This window comes from Benincasa hispida, unplaced genomic scaffold, assembly GCF_009727055.1.
Source record: "Benincasa hispida cultivar B227 unplaced genomic scaffold, ASM972705v1 Contig285, whole genome shotgun sequence".
NCBI classification, from domain to species: domain Eukaryota; kingdom Viridiplantae; phylum Streptophyta; class Magnoliopsida; order Cucurbitales; family Cucurbitaceae; genus Benincasa; species Benincasa hispida.
Genome location: NW_024064780.1, coordinates 438,750 through 459,640, shown reverse-complemented (window position 1 = coordinate 459,640; position 20,891 = coordinate 438,750). Strand labels below are relative to the sequence as shown.

The window sequence follows — 20,891 nt, the reverse complement described above, 5'->3', positions numbered from 1 at the left end:
TATTTGCAATTATTCACACATTGTAGAGGGAACAAAATTGTCGTAAGAAAACATTGTGAATCCATTAGATCGAATTAATTGTTATGTTATTCTCTTCTCCTCCTATGATTTTCTTTTACAAAAATGAAAATATTTACTTATATTTTGTCAATATATTTATTGTTTTTTTTTAATTTTTTATATTATTTTGATTAATCAATACATTAAAAATATCTATATTGTATTATCAATATGAAACTTTTAAAATAGTTAAGAATATAAATATATAATTTTATAATTATGTACACCAAAAGAGAAAATATTGCAAAAAAAAAAAAGTTTGATATTTTTATATTAAAAAAACTAAAAAATGTCATTAAAACTTATTTTGATTTTCAACATCAAAAAGCAAAAACTCAATTATCAAATATGCTTGTAGTTTTTCAATTTTTTTTAAAAAATAACGTGTTTTTGGTTTTTGGTTTTTTAAAGATAGAAATTAATAAAATGTATGATTTTTGTTTTCTAAAAAATAAAAACTAAAACATAAATTTTTAAAAACAAAAAACCAAATAGTTATCAAGTGAAACATGATTAAATCTAATATATTCAATTTTTTTTTTTATTCTTTTTGAGTATCTAATATATTCAAATCTGGTTTTTTAGCTGCAGGAATAAAATATAAAGGAGACAGAATCTCAGTTACAAAACAATGTAATTAACTTGTAAAATATCATATAAGGTAGATCTAAACTCACAATCATGATCTTAATTTAATATATTTTTCACACCCATCTAGATCTTTTTATTTCTAATTATTTTGTTCTCTAACTTATTCTCTAAATTTTCTAATTATTTTTGTCTTAAAACATGGTCAATCATTCTGACAGTATCTCTTTAGAAAAATAAGAAATATAAAATATTTCTCAATTTTTTATTTCTTTTTTATTTTCGTGAATATCCAAACCAATTTATTTGTACCTCAACTAATTTTACGGAACAATCCATCTGACTTTATAACATTTGGGTATCAAGAAAATTTTCAATATTATTGTTATTATTATTATTATTATTTTTATAATATGCGAAGTGAAAGATCAAACCTCTTACCTCGAAGTGGATATAACAAGCTATATGACAATTGAACAATACTTATATTAGTAAAAATATTTAATTCAAATGATTTAAAAAAATTTATTTCAACATGGTTGCTCCCAGCTCTCTTGATGTTTCTTTTACCAATATTACATGGGTTAAAATAAACTTTTGAATTTCTTTCTTTCACATTACAATGGGATAAAACTACCACTCGCGTGTTTTTAGAAACCCATAAATAATTAATTTCTCATAAATCTTTTCAAAACTCTTATACTCCGTTTGAGATTGTTGTAGCTTTTAAAATGATAGTTGACAATCATGCTTTTAGATAAATCAGGTATGAAAATGAGTAAAATAGTATTTGATAAATTTCTGCTTGAACTTAAAAAAGTAGGCTGAAGCGTTTGCTAATTATTTTATTTTAGATATAATAACTAAAATACACTTATAATCAATTTTTTTAAAAAAAAAAATGCAATTTAAAATTTTAAATAATTGTTTAGTATGATAAATTTTATTTTTTATTAAATATAAAGGAAAATAACTTTATTTAAAAAAAGATATCAATATAGTGTACTTTTTTTAAAAAAGATGATGCATTTAACTCATGAAAAATAGAAAATAGATTTGATTAGGTGAGAAATATATAAATATATAAAAACAACTTTTTTTTAGTATAAAACTGAAAACTAAATATTAAAAGCTAGTAGGATGCTGCTTTTAAAGTAAATGTATAATTAACAAGTTTTTAAAAGTGATTTTAATCTATTTAATTTAAATCTATTTTACCAAACCCAAAAAAACGATTAAGATTTTTTTAAATGACTTTTAATACAGCTAATGCAATTCTAAACGTAGCCTAATTTCATATGTCCCAAATTAATGGATTTGAAACAGAAGAACCACAACTACTTAAGAAAACCCAAATCATAAGAACTTTATTCATCAAAATTCACTGACACTTCAAACAACAAACACATGCATTGTTTATGATAGAATCTTAAACATATAAAAATAAATAAATTTGATTAAATAAATAAAAACACCCCTTTATAAAAATTACTTGATTCTCATCTTCCCTCTCTAAACTCACCATTTGTAAAGAGAGCTAAGAAATGGAATCCTCATATCTTCCCCTTCCAATCAAAGCCATTCTCCTCATCATCCTAATCAACCAATCAAATATTGCAAAATCTCAACCAATAAATGACACCCAATTCATCAAAACCACTTGTCAATCCACACCTTACCCTAGCCTCTGCCTCTCCTCCCTCTCCGCCGACGCCGCCACCATTCACGGTAGCTATCGTCTGATGACGATTGCCGCCCTCACTGTTGCCCTCACACGCACGCGCTCTGCCTCGTCGGTGATCCAAAGCCTAGCCAAGTCGAATGTCTTAACACCACGAGAGGGTTATGTTGTAAGTGATTGTATTGAGGAGTTTGGAGACTCTATTGAAGAGTTAAAGATGGCTATAGTGGAGTTAAAGGATAATGACAAGATGCGATTCGAAATTGAGGATATTCGAACGTGGGTTAGTGCTGCTTTGACAGACGATGACACGTGCATGGACGGGTTTGTTGGTGACACCATGAATGATAGTGTGAAGGAGTCGATGAAGAAATTGGTGGTGGATATTGTTCAATTAACAAGTATTGCTCTCTCGCTTGTTAGTTTGCTGAAGTGAGTGAATCAAATTTGTTTTGGAAATATTTATTTTGACTTAATTATATATTCAATCCATTGTCCATTTTGTAATTTTATAAAGTTTTAGTTTTGTCTCTAAATTTCAAGTAATTTATTGTAAACTTTCAAATTTTAATTATATTTTCAAAATTTCAAGTTATTATTGATATTACATGATGATTGAACTAAAATTTGATAATTAAACTTGACTTAAAATGGCACAAGAGTGAGATAATCATAAAAAATAAGGATGAGCAAAATCACACTTTGCCCTATCAAACATTTTTGCAAGATTTGAAAGAACAAAACTTTTAGAAATGATGGGAATTGAAATTTTAAAATAACACGATCATCCAAAATTTTAATTAAGTTGATTATTAAGGGTTGGTTGATAGGGAATTTGAAAAGCATAAATAAAAACCAAGAATTCAATTATAACAAAATTTTTATTTCATATTTTCAAATATATATTTGATAGCAAAAATTAAATTTCAATTTAAATAATTATTTAAAATATATTTGTATAATATATATGTATATGTATATATATATATATAAAGTAATTGTAATTATAGTTATCAATTAAATATTGAATTTGCTAATGTGAGTTTGGCTCTATAGTATTGGCATGCACTTAATTCCTACGCATTGGATGTTCAATCCTTCATTCCATAATTTTTTTTAATATTTTTTGTATAATTATTACAAATACGAACAATATTTTACAAATGTTTTAAACTTCAATTGTATTTTATAACTAGATTTTCTATTTTTTTTTTCTTGACAATTTTAACCTTGTAATACACTCTCTCATTTAAGTGTTTGTATTTTGTAATTAAAATATTAAAAAAAAAATTAAAATATTTTTAGCAATAATAATTTAAAGATAATTTTTTAAAAAATAATTAATTTAATTACATGTTATCATTAATTGTGTATTTTCATTTAGTGATTTTTTATTTTATTCATTCACAAATATGTATATATCCCTTAATTTTAGGAAAAAGTTTGTTCTCTCTCATATTAAAGTTTCATATTATTTTATAATTAAAATATTTAAAAATTCAAACCGAATTTGATATTTATTAAATTCAGTCTATACTACATTAGTACAAGATTTGTCATAAACATTATTCCCTTAGTTTTTGCTTTTAAATGATTTTTTTTTCACTTAGCTACAAATTTGTCATTAGTTTTTCTTTTCATTTTTTTTTTTTTTTTACATATTTTAGATTTTGACCAAAAAATTGGAATCCCTAATTTTTTTTTTGGTAGTTGTATTTAATATATAATTATTGTTACAAATATTCCTTTTCATCTATATTTTGCTTCTTATATACATATACGAGATTTATTTCAAATATATAATAGGTTTATTCGACATGTATTTTAAAATTAGTACAACTTTAATGTGGTCATAAGATTAAAGCCAGATTACTACCTAATTATTTATTTTGTATTTCCATACAAAGCGAACATATTGCTGTCAAACAAACATTATTAATTTGAACTCCTTTAATAGATTTCTTCGATTTTTTTATATATATGTGTGTATATGTGTATATTTAATCAACTAAGCTATGCTCAATTTAATTATTTAAAAAAATAGTCAAATTACAAAAATCGTCCTTTAAGTATAACGGTAATTGTAATTATACTCTGAAACTTTCAATTGTAAATATTAGACCCACTTCTACACGTATTAAAATTAAACCCTCAACCTTATAATAATTGTAAAAATTAAACTTCCAACCGATAAATATTGAACCCTCAAACTTATACCATTATTACAATTTCTACCTTTATGTAAGTTTGAAAGTCAAATTTCATTTCTATAAGTTTGAGAGTTTAATTTTTACGATTGAAAGTTTGAGTGGATAGTTGTAACGGTCACCTCTAGGAGTGGTTTTTACAATTTGAGTAAAAATAACTAAGTAATGAACCAACAGTTTCTAACAAATTATATCTATTTGGATTTCACACAGCATGGTCTAATTTCAAAATCTATTTCCTTACCCATAGATTCTTCTTCTTTCAATTTCAAATTAAAAAATGATACCCAAAGAAAAAGTGAAATTATCTTTTGTCTAATTTGAATTAGAATTAAAATCATTCATTTGGAAACTGGAATAAAATGGTTTTCATAGGCGTTTTCTTTTATCTCATAATTAAAAGAAAAGGAAATTATTTAAAAAATAAGACGATGCATTCAATCTTCCTTTACACCTCAATCAATATGATATTATTTGCCTACTCACACAATAATTCCACTGTCTTTTTGTGGACTCAAAGAATCTCATTTTGCTTCTTTCTGAGAAAATGACAATAATTCAAATTTCAGAATACCATATGTAACGTTCAAACAGATTCTCAAAATATGAAAACATGGTTAAACAAGGTTTAAAAAGAATTGACTACATATATTATGATACATATTTTTTTGAATAAATTCTATATTAAGATGTTTTAAAAAGCATACGAACAAAGACAAGACCTACGAAACGTGTATGTTCCAATTAGTCGAATATTTAAAGCACAAAACCTAAATTTACAAAGAAAGTCCAATTACACATCCGTGTCTTAAATAAAATTGACGGACTAGAATTATCGATATTCTACAAGAGAAGTATTTTATGAGATCCGATAGTATAGTAGAAAAAAATATATAAATCCTTCTATCGTACTATCTATTATTGTTATTGAGGTGTATAAAATTGTACTGTATAAAGATAAAGGTTGAATATCGATTAATTTGAATACAGATGGATATATAATATGTATCTCTCTATTTCTTTGCTTCATAATTCACGTTGATTCCAATGAATCTAAAATGGAATAAAAATTTATAGAGCTCGTGTTTAATTTAATTTTTTTTTTTTTTTAAGAATCGTGTTTAAAACGATTAGTCCATAAAACTTGTTCTTTGAGATCGGATAATTAGTTCGACATGTCAAACAATTTCAAAGTAGAATTTGCTCCACCAAAACCAATTCCAAACCCCAAATCGAACCATATTTTTCTTTACTTTCGTAATTCACGTTGATTCCAATGAATCTAAAATGAAATAAAAGTTTATAGAGCTCGTGTTTAATATAATTTCCTTTTTTAAAAAAAAAAAAAAAAAAAAAAAAAAAAAAAAAAAAAACATGTCTAAGACAATTAGTCCATAACACTTGAATCTTTCAGATTTTTGTGAGAGCAACAGATAATTAGTTCCAACCTATCAAACAATTTCAAAATAGAATACGCTCCACCAAAATCTAAGTCCAGACCAAAATCGAAACGTGTTTTTTAAATTTAGAATAGAATTTTTTTTATCTTAAATTTTAATTTTTATTTGATTCTTAGACTTCAAAATATTACACATTTAGTCTTTAAATTTTAGATTTAATTTTAATTTACTATCTCAATTTCAAAATTTTCAAAATACTGCAATTGAGTTTTATTTAATTTTGTTCCCCCAGATTTCAAGATTAAAATTAAAACTTTACTACATCATTATTTTAAATTAATTAATAGACATTAACTTCAATATTTGAAAATGAGTACTTAATGAAAAATTAAAATTAAAATCCTATTCTAGAGATCAAATTAAAAAACTCAAATATCAAAGATGAAATTGCAACATTTTGAAACTTAAGAGACTAAATTGAAACCAAATTCAAAATTTAAAGATAAAAAATATAAAATTTTAAAATCTAAAAACTTAAAGAGAAGTTAAATCTTAAGCCTAGGAACCAAGGTATTTTTCCCTCGAATAAAAGAAGGTGAAAACTAACCAAACAAATTTAAGAGAAAAGAACCCAACTTTCAAAACCAAGAAACCAAAACAAGATTGTTAATCAAAAGAGAAATTAAAAGAAAAAAACTCTATTTCCGTACATTTATATTTATGATCATTGATTAAAGACTGATTCAAACAAAAAAAAAAAAAGATGAAAATAAATGAATAAGCAAAAAGAATATTGGTTTTTGTTTTCTTTTTTTTTTTTTTGTAACACAAGAATATGGGTCATAGGAAGAATACTGCAAAAAGCTTGAATATTGATCCTAGAAAAACATCAAACTCAAGATACTCCCTTAACTTCAATCCTTTCCTTTTGGGGATTTAAATAATCCACCTATGACTGCAACGTAAATCCATATAGGATTTGTCCAATTACACATGAAGATCTGTCAGACAAGTTCAAAAAACCCAAAAAAAACCAAACTGTACTCATCAACCTTACTGTTCTAATCTTCATCTCACGGTGAGATTGACGTTTTGTATGCAAGTTAGAGAAGTCGAATTGCAACTCACATAAAAATAATTTTTTTTTTTGTCCAACAAAATCCGTAAGGTTACAAAAACATTAATTTTTTTTATTTAATTGCAAAATTTAATCCCTTTTGTTTAGAAAAAGTTAAAGTTCAGCCCCCTATGAAACCCCCTATCCATAGAACTTCATAAATAGTATCCATAGAACTTCATAAATAGTACCTATGGTTTCATATTACTTATGAGCCTTTATTCTATACTAAAGACTACTAATGACGGACCAAATTTACGATTTAACCATATTTTTTCTTTTAAAAAAGAGATGGTTAAAGGATGGAAGACCTAAAAGAGAAAAAACAGAGGAGAACGAACAATCTGCAGCAAATACTTGAATTTTGAACCAAAAGCTAAGAAGAAACACCAAAACATCATGTCCAAGTTCTTCTTCATAAAGCTAATCAGTATGTATGATTAATCAGAGGCTGCAGTCCCTAATTTTAAACTAACATGATACAGCAATTCACATGAGCTACTGCCAAGAGTTAATTCATGATTTAAACAAGGAACTCCAATGAACTGTGCAAGGGAAAGGGATGCTTTCTTCAAACTGAACAGTATGAGGAAACTAAGGATCAAAACCATCAACAAACCAAAAAAATATGCAAGTTATTTCAAATTAAAAACTGGTCTATGTCAATAATTCAGAACGATACACACTCCACCAAACTTCACTTGAAAATTTTAAGAAATCTTTCTGACCCGTGATGGTAATTGGGTTGTTGCTTTGTTCATCTCATTTGGACAATTCCTGCGCTAATCAGCTTCTGAATTTTGTTCATCACCATTGGGTTCTTGGTGTGTTCTTGAGCTGCCTTTGGGTTTTCCTGGAAATCAATCAATACCTACAGAAAAGCAATTGCACGGATTAAATACGATACCAATCCAGAATTTGAATCATGCATATGCTGAGACCAAAGTCTTCAGATCTAAACATACCTGTCTCATTACAGGATCTGTGAGAATGTTTTGGATTTCTGGGTCTTGCATTGCCTTGGCCTAAGGATGAAATTAATGTCAGTCCAATTCAAGAGACACGATGCTAACTAAAGGCTTTCTACAAGCTATTGGAAAACATGATTTACCTGTCTTTCCTTCAGTTCTTCGGGGGTCAAGTCCCCACGGCTTGCCTTGTTAACCTGTTCTACACATCTGCAATCAGAGTTCTCGGCTTCAGTTATCGGAATTTCTTTCCTAATCCTACCTTCAAATAGATGATGCTTACCTTCTAATACCATCCAGCAATTCTTGGTTTTTGGGGTCATGTTTCAATCCCTCCTGATAAGTTTCCATAGCCTTTTCATATTCTTTCATGAAAAATTGAATTGCACCTTTCCTTGTGTAACCCTTCACAAACGTAGGATCAAGCTCAATGCACTTCTCTGCATCCTTCAATCCCTCAGGCAATGCCCCCAGCTTAGTATAGCAAGCCGCACGGTTGCTGTATGCCTGTAAGGAAATTACACATCAGAACACAACTTGCCATAAGGATTGAGTTAATTTCTTCCAAGTTCAAAGCATAGCTCATGCACTGACCTTTACGTCCTTGGGGTTTCTTCTCAAAGATTCTGTGTAATGTTTCACAGCCTCAGGATATTGTTGTTGCTTAAAACATTCATTGCCTATATAAACAAATCAGTAAGCATAAGACATCAAATGTGCGTAACAGTGACTAGAATATGAGACATCAAGTATAGCCAATGCTTACAAAATCATGAAGAAAGTTAATTGGAAGATGTATCAAAGGTTAAAGAATACAGGAGATCCTGGAGTAATAGAGTTATGTTTTCTTTTCTTACTATGCTTTTACTACAATTTGCAACTTAGCCAATTGCTTCAATCAAGAAATATCTGATACTAATACTCAAGATCATCTACGAACTCAATCCATTCAGTTCAATTACTAAAATTAAGAGTCTAAAGAATGAACAAAAGCTGGGGTGAAAGACATACCTTTTTCCCGTTCCTCATCAGCTATTTTAGGATCGAAATACTCCTGTTGCTCTAAGTCCTTCTTTGCTTTCTCAGCATCGTTAAGTTTCTTCAGGGTGTCAGGATTTCTATGCTCAGTTAGAGCCTTCTGGAAAGTTTCAATAGCAATATCATAATCCTTTGAACATTTTGCCAATTTCACATAGGCTGTTCCTTTCCTGGTTAAAGCCCTTGCAATCATCTTAAAGTCTGACCTGAGCTCCCTTCCCCTTTCAACAGCCTTATCACAATCTTTGATACAATCTTCATACTGTAGAGAAAGAACAAGCATAACTTAAGAACTTAAGACCTCGAAATTCGAAACGTTTTCATGGGGTAGAAACAACAATGAGGTAGGAAACTCATTTGACATAGAATAAAAGATGACCACAATTTCTTTTTCAATAATCTTTCTGAAAGAACCCTCTCCAAAATAATTCTCCTTCGCCTAAAGTTTAAGTCCCATCACTCAGAAACGGACAGGCAAGTATCAGCATAACATACCTAACATAACGTAGAAACGGAAAACAATCAAGAAAGTTATCAACATTGTAAAACCCATTACCTTTCCCATCTCCAAATAGACAGCAGCTCGATTTGTTAGGAAAGAGATGTCCTCATCGTCCAACTCCAATGCCTTCGAGTAATGATTGATGGCCTTCTCGAAATCCTTCTTCTTGTACGCCGCATTGCCCGCCTCCTTCTCCTTCTGTGCCTGCAGCTTCCTCTCCTTCGCCTCCTTCTCCTCCTCGCCCACTTCCATAGGCTCTGGCTCTGGTTCCGGCTCCTTCGCCGGCTCGGCCTCAGCAGCTCTCTTTCGTTCCGCCGGAGGAGAGGATGTCTCAGGAACATCAGCTTCCTCCTCCGTCGGATTATGCAACTTCAAGTTCAGCAAAACCCCTAACGCAGCCATCACTCTCTGATCCTTCAAATACATATTGATACTGTTAGGGTTTCTCTGAATCTCCTGCATTATAGTCAAAAAATCCGGCTGTTGTAGAAAAGCCCTAGTCGTCGGATCAGCCGTCAGTTTAGCCCACATCTCAGGTCCAGAGAAAACATTCCCAAACGGATTCGGCGGAGGCGCCGGACGCGACCTGGAAGCCGCAGACTGAGCATCGGCCAATCCAGATTTCAAAGCTTCATTACCAGGATCAATCTCAAGCCCTTTCTTATAAGCAGATACAGCCGCTTCGTGTTCACCAAGACCAAGATGAGCAGCACCAAGCCGGCTATAACCCTTAGGCCAGTCCGGCTTCAACTCTACCGTCTTCTGAGCGTCAACCAAAGCCTCAGAATATTGATGGAGAGAAGCATAAGCCGCAGATCGATTGGAATAGAGAACGTGATTGGTAGGAGCAAGTTGAATGGCATCGGAAAAATGGCGGACGGCGGTGGAGAAGTCGCCGGCGGAGAAGGCTGCATTGCCCTTGGCTTTGGCTTCGTCGGCCATGGAAAGTGCACAGTCTAACAACAGGAATGGGAAGAAATCGGAGAGAATCCGGCGGAAAAATTGAAGAGATTGGGCAAGACGAAGAGTATATAATGAAGAATTTTGAGGAAGAAGAAGAAGAAACGAGACACTTCTCGTCGTTTATTTTCGGAGTAGAAAAAGAAGTTTTGCGAATTTTGAAGGAGTTCTCGAATGTTCGATTGCCCTCCAAAGTTGGGGTGTTTGGAAACACGGCTACTTTATCATTTATTCGAATAATCAAATATTTGTTTGATTATTAACAAATATTAGTCGATAATAGTCCATAGTTTTAATTTTTTTTATGACCTATTTTTATTCAATTTGTGAGAGAAATATATTAGTTCCTCTGGTATTTATTTGGTTTATAAATTTTAAAATATTATATTCTTAATCTCTTAAGTTCTGACTTCAATTTTAGCTTTCCAAATGTTACTATTTTATTTTTTAGATTTGAATTTTATTTTGATTTTATTATTAGATTTCAAGATTTACATTTTTTATTTAACTTTTTATTAAAAATTGACGTTCGTCTGATATATATTAAATGAATTAAAATAATGTAAATAATTAAGTTTCCTTCTTAAAATTAAATTTAACAATTTATTTCATAATTTTAAAATAAAATTTAATAGTCGAATTTGAATTTGGCTTCTGTTTGGTTTTTTAAATTTGAATTTCGTCGCAATTGAGATATTAAAAGTGACAAGTATTTAATTTTTAATTAATTAGAAATTGATCTTAATTGATTCCAACTTAATAAATAAATAAATAAAATTCAGTTCATTTTTTTAAATGAAGACTAGGAAAGTCTATTAACCAAAAAAAAATAGTAAAGTTTGGTCTTTTTTTAAAAAATCAATATGCTGTTTAGTAATTATTTGACTTTTATTTTTTATTTTTAAAAATTAAGCTTAATTCTTACCATGATTTACATCACTCATGAGTACAAGAGTTGAAATATATAGAAGGTCATTATCTTAACATAAAATTAATAGTTTAAATTTTTATAAGACGTAACGTTCAAATTTATATTTAATCGATCTGTTAATTTTTAAACAAATTTCAAACATGTAACGAGCCTATTATAAAGATGGAAAGTTGTAAGTTAACATAATAAGTGTTTAAAATGTGCATTGAACAACGTCATTCAATCCATAATTCATGTGGAATTAGTTGAGACTTCCAAACGACATCATCTTGCTGTGGTAGAAACCAGGGAGGTGTTTGGCCTAAGGAGTTGAGAAGTAGGGTTGGATGGTAGAAGTTGTAAACTCCTCTCCTAGTTTGGTCTAAAGAGTTTGTGGGTCCCACTAATGAAAAATATATCAATTTTATACCTTATCAATTCCTTATACTATCCCTAGACTTTATATTGCTTGGAGCTTACTATTCTACCTATTCTTTAAATTGTTGGGTGAAAATTTAACTTTCAAATCAAGATGGAACCAACATTTTGGTTGGAGAATCCCACATTATAAAATTTGGTATTGGAAGTCTTGTACTCCAATCTCGAGTTTTGGGTTTGGGTCTCAAGGGGTACCCATGTTTTGGAGGGAGTGAGGAGTTAGACCAATGTGGGTTTGGTGGACATCCCGCACGCCGCCGTCCGGTCGGCGAGGCACGTGTGATTATTAATTTTTAATAAAAATATTTTTATTATTTTATTTTTTTTCCTTTAGCTGAGAAAAAAAAAAGGAAAAGGAAAAGGTCCTCCCGTTCATGCTTCGTCCGCCCTGTTCACGCATCGTCCGTTTCGTCCGTGCACATTATGAGGCTCACCGCCTTTTTGCTCCCTATAAAAGGTGTAGCCTTCAGCAATTCGAAAACACATTCATTCTTCACTTCTCATTTCATTTTCCTCTCCTCTTCCATTTTAGTTTTCCGAGTAGTGGGTTTATAAAGGGTATGTGTTCCGATCGGTAATGGTACATTTCTCATCGGGTTTCTTTTGGTTGTTTTATCTCGGGGACGATGTGACAATTTTCATACCTGCTTGCACACTTGGGCAGAGCCGCGAAACGTCTTAAACAGAGCGAGCTCGCGACTCAGCCTATAAACTTTTAAAAAGTGTTTTTTTCCTCTAAACTTTTTAAAACGACGTATGTTTTAGTCTCTCAACTTTTAACAAGTATTTTTTTTTCATATCGTTGAGATTAAGTTAATTCTTTAAAGATAAACCCTATTTAAAGATGAAATCGCGTATAATATGGGTTGAGCAAGATGAAGGTGATGCCAAAATAGTGAACGACCAAAATCTTGGACGCAAAATGACTTTGGAGATCTTCTATTGAAAATCAATTGAAACCCTTAATTTTTCTAGTGCTGCTAACTTATTTGGCAGCCTAACGTAAAAAAATACAAGTCATTTAAACCTTATATTTAAAAGCTAATAGAATCTTAATAGTAGAGACCAAAGTAAGCACTATTTAAAAATTGGGATTAGATTTGATTTTTTTTAAAGTTTAGGGACCAGTTCAGAGACCAAAATATAATTTAAACCATAAATTGACATGTAGTATGAAAAATTGCCCATATTATCGTAGTATATGAAATTCCTCCTCGGACTACCAAGTTGAGTTAGATAATTGTTAGATTATTTAGGCTCCATTTGGTAACAATTTCGTTTTTTGTCTTTGTTTTTTTGAAAATTAAGCATATTTCATCTAATTTCTTACATTGATAAGTATCTTTAATAAATACAATGATTTAATTCTTAGTTAAATTCCAAAAACAAAAATAACTTTTGAAAAGTTACAATCCCGTTTGGTAACCATTTGATTTTTTATTTTTTGTTTTTTAAAATTAACCCTATAAACACTACTCCTGCCTCTAATTTTTTTTATTTGTTATCCATTTTTACTAATAGTTTAAAAAACCAAGCCAAAAACTAAAATTAAAAACAAAGCTTTTAAAAATTTATTTTTGTCTTTGAAATTTGGCTAAAAATTCAACCCTTGTATTTAAGATATATGCAAATTATGTTAAGCAATGACGAAAAAATGGACCTAATTTTAAAAAATAAAAAATAAAATATGAAATGGTTACCAAACAAGACCTATTTTTTTTTTAGTTTTTAAAATGTTAGCTTGATTTTTTAAATTATAGGTAAAAAGTATATAAGCAACAAAAAATTTAGAGGTGAAAGTAAAGTCTACAAACTTATTTTCTAAAATTCGAAAACAAAAAACAAAACCGTTATAAAATGAAGTTTTATTTATTTATTTATTTTTAGAATTTGGATTGGGTTGGTTTAGGAGAACCGAAAAAATCGGTTTGATTGAAACTATCAAGTTTGCTACCGTTTCTCTTCTTCACACCTCCTTCAGATTGAAGCTTTCCATTGCACTCTATTGTCTATCCTCTCTCTCGATTTCTTTCTTTCGTCTCTCAACCGTTCTTTCCGTTTCTGATCGCTCAAGATCTATCCGTCTCTTGCGCTTTCTTCACCTCTGATCTCTCGAGCTCTCTTTGATTTCGTTGCCAACTCTCTGGCTGTTCTTCCAGTGTCAGGTGTACGCTTGTGAGATGAACGAATTTTGGTTCTGTTCTGATGTGTGAGGTAATGGGTTTTTTCCCTTTTTCCCCTTAAGTTCTGATCTTGGAGTTTTCTTTTACTTTGGTGCTTGAGATTTTTCTTTGCTTTCTCTAAAATTTCTGTCTTGGGGTTAATTTTTTATGTAATTTTTTTTTGGTTCTGTTCTGGATTTTTAGTTTCTCAAAATGCAATCTAATGGTTCATTTGTTTTGTCAATAAAGACATTCTTCGATTTCCCAGTCGGAGTAAGTTTTCCAGTAACTGTTATTTCAAATATTTGTTTTTCTTTCACTTTTTCTTCGTAGTTTTCTAGGGAAATCTTGTATGGATCGTCTCAAATTTTATGGTATCTTCTATTTAGCCTCTTTAGTTCGTAATTTGGATTGTGGGTAATGGCTGTAACTTGGAAAGATGATGTGTTGATGGAATCTATCGGACGCATGTCAAGTGTTTGCTTTAAGTGCTGAATGAAACAATCTTTCTTTCTGATGTATACATTTTAGAGTTTGTTGTTTGATCAGCTGTAGATGGGATTCACGTTCCTTTGATTTTCTTTTTAATTGTTGGCATTGCTTGAAGTCACAAAATTTTATTGCTGTATTGAGCTTATTAATTGATGGTGGTATTAACACGTTTCCTTTTCCATTTTGTGAATTGATAGTAGATCTTGAATACTTTAAGTGCCCAAGGGCTGTTCTAGAGGGAAGATATTGGGTGTTGCATTACCTTTAGGTGTTAAGAGAGGTAAGAGTTTGAGATGGTTGGATATATCGCCTAAGGTCCTAGGTTCAAGCTTCCATGTTGAAAACCCAATAACTTATTAAAATCCTAGTTGTCTCCTGATCTCCAACTAAGAAGCATGAATATGGATACGAGACACGAACATGACATGACACAAATATGATGACACATTATTTTAAAAATATCGGACACAGACATGACAAGGACACGATTGTTAAAATTTATATTTTTTGAAAATATATATCATCTCTAACAGAAGGAAAATCAATTTCAACAAGTTTATACATGTATATGCTAAAATATGAGTTTGATGTATCAATTTCTTTTCATGTCCTCTATTATTATGTGTTTGTTTAGTATACTTAACAAGTGCTCAATAAGTGTTGGAATGTCCATGTGTTCAACTCGGCAAAGCCTCTCCTAGAATTGGTGGAGTTGTGCCATTGGCAAAATGCAAGGAGTAGAGCCACTAATACTCCAATTACAAAAAAAAAAAAAAAAAAAAAAAAAAAAAAAAAGAAGAAGAAGAGAGAAAAGAGAAGAAAAGAAAAGAAGAAAAAAAAAAGAAGAAGAACTGCATTGCCATTTTTCGTTATATTTTTATTTCCCTTCTTTTAGGTTAATATGTTGGACCAAGAGCCTCCTTGGTTAATTGTTACCTTGTGCATAATTATTTTCATACGAGCTTTTTCATTCTGCATATATGCATAGATCTTATTAATGAAGTTAAGTCCTCTTCATAGTTAAGTTTAATGACATTTCATTTTTCCAAAATAAATGATAATCAGCTTCATTTGTGATGGCAGTTTTGGGTTGTATAGCTTTTGTGTCTTCTTTTGTGGCTTTCCCGTGCTGGTAGATATGAACAGCTATGTAGCCTTTTAGCTTTTGGGAATTGCTTGCTGTTTATATTTTTCTCTTAGGTTGTTTGTCAATTTTTCTGATAGGCCTTCAATATGCGTACATATGCAAGGCGAAAAAATCATGATTCCAACCAATTGGTAGCGAGTAAAAGGTTGGCTTTATGTAATTAGGGAGAATATCGGGTATGCATGCACAAAGTGATTTCCTACACCCATAACTTGTAATTCTACTACATAGTTGCATGGGGAAAGGCTGAAAGGAGGAGGGGAGATGGTTCATTTTTGGCTTTAGATTATGTTGGAGAGTATTAGACCTCTCAAACATCTGAGAGGGCTGTAATTGTTCTTCTTCTACTCAGTAATATGATTATTTTTTTGGTGTGTTCTATGAATACCCTCTTTCTATTTACACTCTAAAGGACTTAACATTTTCTATTCTGCTTGTGTAATATCTGCATGTGGTTCATTTAGACAACCTGCTAATCATACCTATGGTGAGAGAGATCAGCTGATTAATTTCGTTGATATACTTTCTGAAGTCTGATTTTCCAGTATACAGTGAAATTAGGTGACTAGTGTTTTTCTCTTCTATTTCTCTCTTTTTAGATTTTGAGGTAGGTTAAATGATGAAATAACAGAAATAGCTAGTGGTTGAGGACTCGTAATGAAACCTCCAACTGAGTTCTACCCCTTAACACCATCCAAATCGCAATGTTTTCTTTAAATGCTATCTTTTTTCTCCTAGATCTTTAACCCGTAATCTTCACAGTTATTGTTTGTTAGTTTTTGGAACTCAAAGTAGTCGCTTAAGCATGGCTGAAAATGTTGAACGATTTTTGTAAATAAAGCATAGACAGGAACAGAGAATGAAGAAGTGGTTGTCTTCTCCTACTTGATTAGACATAACACTTCTTAGAGGTTACATGCTGAAAAGGTTGAAACGATTTTTGTAAATAAAGCATGGGCAGGAACAGAGAATGAAGAAGTGGTTTGTCTTCTCCTACTCCGTTAGACATAACACTTCTTAGAGGTTACAGGCTGAAAATGTTGAAACCATTTTTGTAAATAAAGCATGGACAGGAACAGAGAATGAAGAAGTGGTTTGTCTTCTCCTACTCCATTAAATATAACACTTAGAGGTTACATTTCTACACTTGCGGTTACATTCATAATTCATTAGCATTAGTTTATCACGAGACACTTATTTATTAGGTTTGAATTACGGGAATGTATAATGCCTAGGTTGTAAGGTGCATTATCTATAATGCATGGTTTTCTTCTACAACTTAGGCCTTATCAAAACATAGGCCTTTGAACCGCAGGCTATATATTCTCGGGCTTTTTAAATCAACAGGAAAAATGCCAGCTTACAGATCTATATTGTGGGGCTTGGAGGGAGAGGAACAATAGAATGTTTAATTTTTAGAGGGGTGGATAGGGAAACTTGGGATATTTGGTCCTCTACTAGGTTCCATTTTTGCCTTTGGAGGTTAGTGACAAAGTCCTTTTGTAATTATTCGTTAGGTATTTTGTTAGTCGAATGGAATCGCATTCTTCAGTGGGACTTTATTTTAGGGGCTTATATTTTTGGATGCTCTAGTGTTCTTTTACTTTTTCTCAATGTAAGTTTGGTTCTTCGTCATAAAATTTGCTAGCTTACAGATCTATCAAGCAAGTGAGAAAAATATAATTATATTTAGAAGGTTAAAAATCACTTTTAGTTCCTAAACTTTCATAGAAGTAACAATTTAGTCCCTGAATTTTGATTTGTAACGATTTAGTCCTTGTACTTTTAATTTTGTAATAATTTAGTCCTTGGATTTTAATATTTAACAATTCAGTCCTTATAATTTCAAATTTGCCCATGGGAAGGTTTAATGATTTTTCTTACATAAATAAACCGATAAACTAATTAAAGATTCAATATTTTTATTACAAAGTCTACATCATAAAATAATAAAAATTGACATAAACTTTTGATGAATTTTTTTACATTAGGGACTAAATTGTTACAAATTTGAAAGACAGTAAGGACTAAATTATACATACTAAAGTTTATGAATTAAATTGTCACAAAATTGAAAGTATATGGACTAAATCATTACAAACCAAAGTTCAAGGACTAAATTGTTATTTTCATGAAAGTTCAGGGACCAAAAGTGTTTTTAAACCTATTTAGCTCTCAATTTTTAAGTGAAACGTGGTTCTCATTTGTAGTTGTTACAAATTCCAATTTGAGTATCAAAGTCTCTTTATTCCTACGTTCATATGTATTTCATGCATTACATCTATTACACCTATGACGTTAGGTAAAATTTCACAAAATGAAAGCTTGTAGAACTTCGTTAAAGTTGTAAACTTCAGATCTTATGTTCCTTTCGTCAAAGGGTGACTGAGAGAGAATTTGGACCTGGCATGCATCCGGTTTGCTCAACAATAAGGTACAAAGCGGATTTCTTAAATGGGCTTGAAGTTCCATTATCGTTAGGTCAAAGATCTCTACTAGGTTTAGTGCACTTTGGTAGTTGTGGTGGGGGAACAAGAGTTGTCACGATAGGAAAGAGAAATGACTAAAAGAAACCAACGATTCTCTCTTCTTAAACAACCTGGATACCTTTTGGAAAACAAAGGATGCGTACGTTCTGGTTCCCAATTTCTGAGGTTAATGAATTGTTTACACAAAAAGAAAGCTTATATACTAGAATGAAGGGTTTGGATCAGTAGGGGAGTCGAGCACTACTGATTTGTACCAGTAGAATATGTTAGATGCTTATAACATTTATCTTTGCTTCATTAATTCTAGTACGAAAGTCATTTCATATTTACTTCTGGCTTGAAAAAGAGATTTACCACGTGGTTGATAGGTGCCCGATGGTTAAAACTATCGAAATGTAAGAGGGCAAGATGGAATGTCTTAGCTTTTAGCTAGCGTGAGTCCTGTGGAATGGGAGAGACAAAGAAGCTCCCAAGTTCTCCTTTTAACTTTGTAGTTTTCTTTTTGTGTAAACAAATACAAAGATTCTATCAGTTGCAGATGGCATGTGGTATGATAATATTATGATTATTCACTTGCAGGTGGAATGACATTTGGGATGTGATGAATGGCGCTTTCGCATCCAGTAGCTTACGTGCTGCTTTTTCGCACTGTGTACAGCAAGTGCGAAACTATGACTACCATCACTACCTCTGCCTCCTCGAACTTCCCCCTGAGATGCGAAAGGCTGCATTCGCACTCCGGGCATTTAATGTCGAAACATCGAGAGCCATGGATGTTGCTACCGATCCCAGGATAGGTCTTATGCGACTTGTGTGGTGGCAGGAAGCTATTGACAAAATATATGCTAGTAAAAAGATTGAACATCCAATAGCACAGGCCCTTTCATCTGTGATATCTGAGAACAAAATTAGCAAACTGTGGTTGAAAAGGTCTGTCGAAGCTCGAATTAACGATGCCAGAAGGGAGGACACTGACATTCCAGGAACCATTGATGAACTAGAGAAATATGCTGAAGATACTGCATCAACACTACTCTACATGACCCTTCAAGCTGGTGGCATTAGGTCCACAGCAGCTGATCACGCTGCATCTCATATCGGTAAGGCTGGCGGGCTGCTCTTGTTGCTCAAGTCATTACCATATCATGCTACTCGAAATCGCCATTTTTCTTACATTCCTGTTAAAGTGGCCGAAAATCATGGTTTGCTGGCGAAACAGGGAGGGCATATTGAGATCCGCTTGGATTCGAGAGAGAGCTTATGTGATGCAGTTTTTGAGATGGCTTCTGTAGCCAATGCTCATTTGCAAAAAGCTCGTGACTTGGCCAGGACAGTGCCGAGGGAGGCTCTTCCTGTGCTTCTGCAGGCCGTGCCTGCTCAGGTTCTGTTGGATTCTTTAAGAAAGGTACAATTTGATGTTTTTGATTCAAGGTTACAACGCGGAGTTTTGGGTGTTCCTCATTTGTGGTTTCAACTTAGATTGAAGTGGTCTTCTTGGAGGGGAAAATACTAACAATATTTTTCTTTACTTTAGGGAAGATTTTATTGTTTATCCTGTGTTTTACTCAAGAGAAAGTACTAATCTTAAAATTTTGATCTCATCAAATTGAACTATAAATTTTAATAAAAGATGACATTAGTATTTTATTTATTATTACGATTATTATTTGGTTGGATACTAGTTCTTCGTTTGAAGATCTGTTTATGTGCTTGATTTTGTTGTTAAGTTCAAGCATTTTCATCCGGAGGCATGAACGTATTTGTTGAAACTTCATTTAAATTTAGGATGAAATTTTATTGAATTGAAAATATAAAGTTTAACTACGCTAATCTCTATTAATTGAGTTTCATTCTCTGTCAGATGATCTACAAAGTCAGAAAAATGTTGAAAGTTGAGCTTAACATGATAATAAAGATGGAGATGTTCTTCTAAGATGAAGATATATAGTCTCTATAAGTGAAGAAGCTATACTAAGCTTAAATTGTAAAGTCAAGTTTCTTGTTAATATGGTCCTTGTTGTTTGTTGAAAGGTCTAAATAGATATAAATTTTATTATACATTTCATGTCCCTAATATTGTTTTGTTGGTTTGATCCTTGATTGAAAGCAGACCATATTCTTTGACAGTATAGTGTGATGGTTAATTAGATGATGATAGTTCTCTTAACGTGTCTCTCCTCCCAAATAGCTTTTTGGTCTGACTTTCTAGTTCTAGAGAGTTGTGGAGTCTTTTCTGCCTCCAGTTCCTAGACGTCGTATAGTCTCTTTTTGGTTTGGTGGTAATATCTCCCGACACTTCTTCATAGTCTAGCTTGTGTTGGTTGTATAAGTTATTGACTTGTGCTTATATTGGCCGTTGGAATTTTGCTGTCTCTAGTGTTTGTTTTTCTTCGTAAGGGTGGTTGGGTTTTGAGACCATTTATTCTTTGATTATCTTTTTTATCCGAGTTATTGGGAGATGTGCTCATGTGGCGTGACTTTTTCCATTGGATCTCTCAATGAGGCATTGAGATTGACAAAATTTATTATTTTAATGCAAACAAGTGCCTAGCTACAAGGTTTAAAGAGTGGTTTGATGTTTTATCCTTCATGTCTATTGTGCTACTTTGCACCCATCTTAGATGATTTGTCAGGTTGTTAGGTTTAACGTGTTTCTCAGTTGTTTTATTTGACTTGTGACTTTTATTTGGGATTCATGTAGGGTTTGTTTCATAACGTACCCGTTTCTTGTT

At 31.6% G+C, this 20,891-nt stretch overlaps 3 protein-coding genes across 7 annotated transcripts; 2 read left to right on the top strand and 1 right to left on the bottom strand.

The window, feature by feature from the left end:
* The first annotated feature begins 2,158 nt into the window (after nucleotides 1–2,158).
* On the top strand, nucleotides 2,159–2,765 carry LOC120069198 (21 kDa protein-like). Its single transcript, XM_039020884.1, has one exon. It carries the CDS (start codon nucleotides 2,193–2,195, stop codon nucleotides 2,763–2,765), a length of 573 nt encoding a protein of 190 aa, XP_038876812.1. The 5' UTR covers nucleotides 2,159–2,192.
* Nucleotides 2,766–7,453: 4,688 nt separating this feature from the next.
* Nucleotides 7,454–10,683, bottom strand: LOC120069212 (hsp70-Hsp90 organizing protein 3-like). Its single transcript, XM_039020911.1, has 7 exons — nucleotides 9,616–10,683; nucleotides 9,033–9,321; nucleotides 8,616–8,701; nucleotides 8,305–8,528; nucleotides 8,165–8,231; nucleotides 8,019–8,078; nucleotides 7,454–7,924 (listed from the first exon to the last, which is right to left on the bottom strand). Exons 1-7 carry the CDS (start codon nucleotides 10,501–10,503, stop codon nucleotides 7,811–7,813), a joined length of 1,728 nt encoding a protein of 575 aa, XP_038876839.1. The 5' UTR covers nucleotides 10,504–10,683; the 3' UTR covers nucleotides 7,454–7,810.
* Nucleotides 10,684–13,783: 3,100 nt separating this feature from the next.
* LOC120069215 (NADH dehydrogenase (ubiquinone) complex I, assembly factor 6) lies at nucleotides 13,784–19,822 on the top strand. 5 transcript variants are annotated; one of them, XR_005479475.1, is made up of 3 exons: nucleotides 13,794–14,083; nucleotides 14,724–14,803; nucleotides 15,748–17,708. XR_005479475.1 is itself a non-coding variant. In XM_039020919.1 (2 exons), the coding sequence occupies exon 2, from the start codon at nucleotides 18,761–18,763 to the stop codon at nucleotides 19,670–19,672; it is 912 nt and encodes a 303-aa protein (XP_038876847.1). In that variant the 5' UTR covers nucleotides 13,819–14,083; nucleotides 18,739–18,760; the 3' UTR covers nucleotides 19,673–19,822. The 5 variants fall into 5 exon arrangements, 2 of the variants coding, with proteins under 2 accessions (XP_038876847.1, XP_038876846.1); XR_005479474.1 differs by lacking the exon at nucleotides 14,724–14,803 and having other exon boundaries at nucleotides 13,784–14,083; XR_005479473.1 differs by lacking the exon at nucleotides 15,748–17,708 and having other exon boundaries at nucleotides 13,784–14,083; nucleotides 14,724–15,739.
* Nucleotides 19,823–20,891: the final 1,069 nt, after the last annotated feature.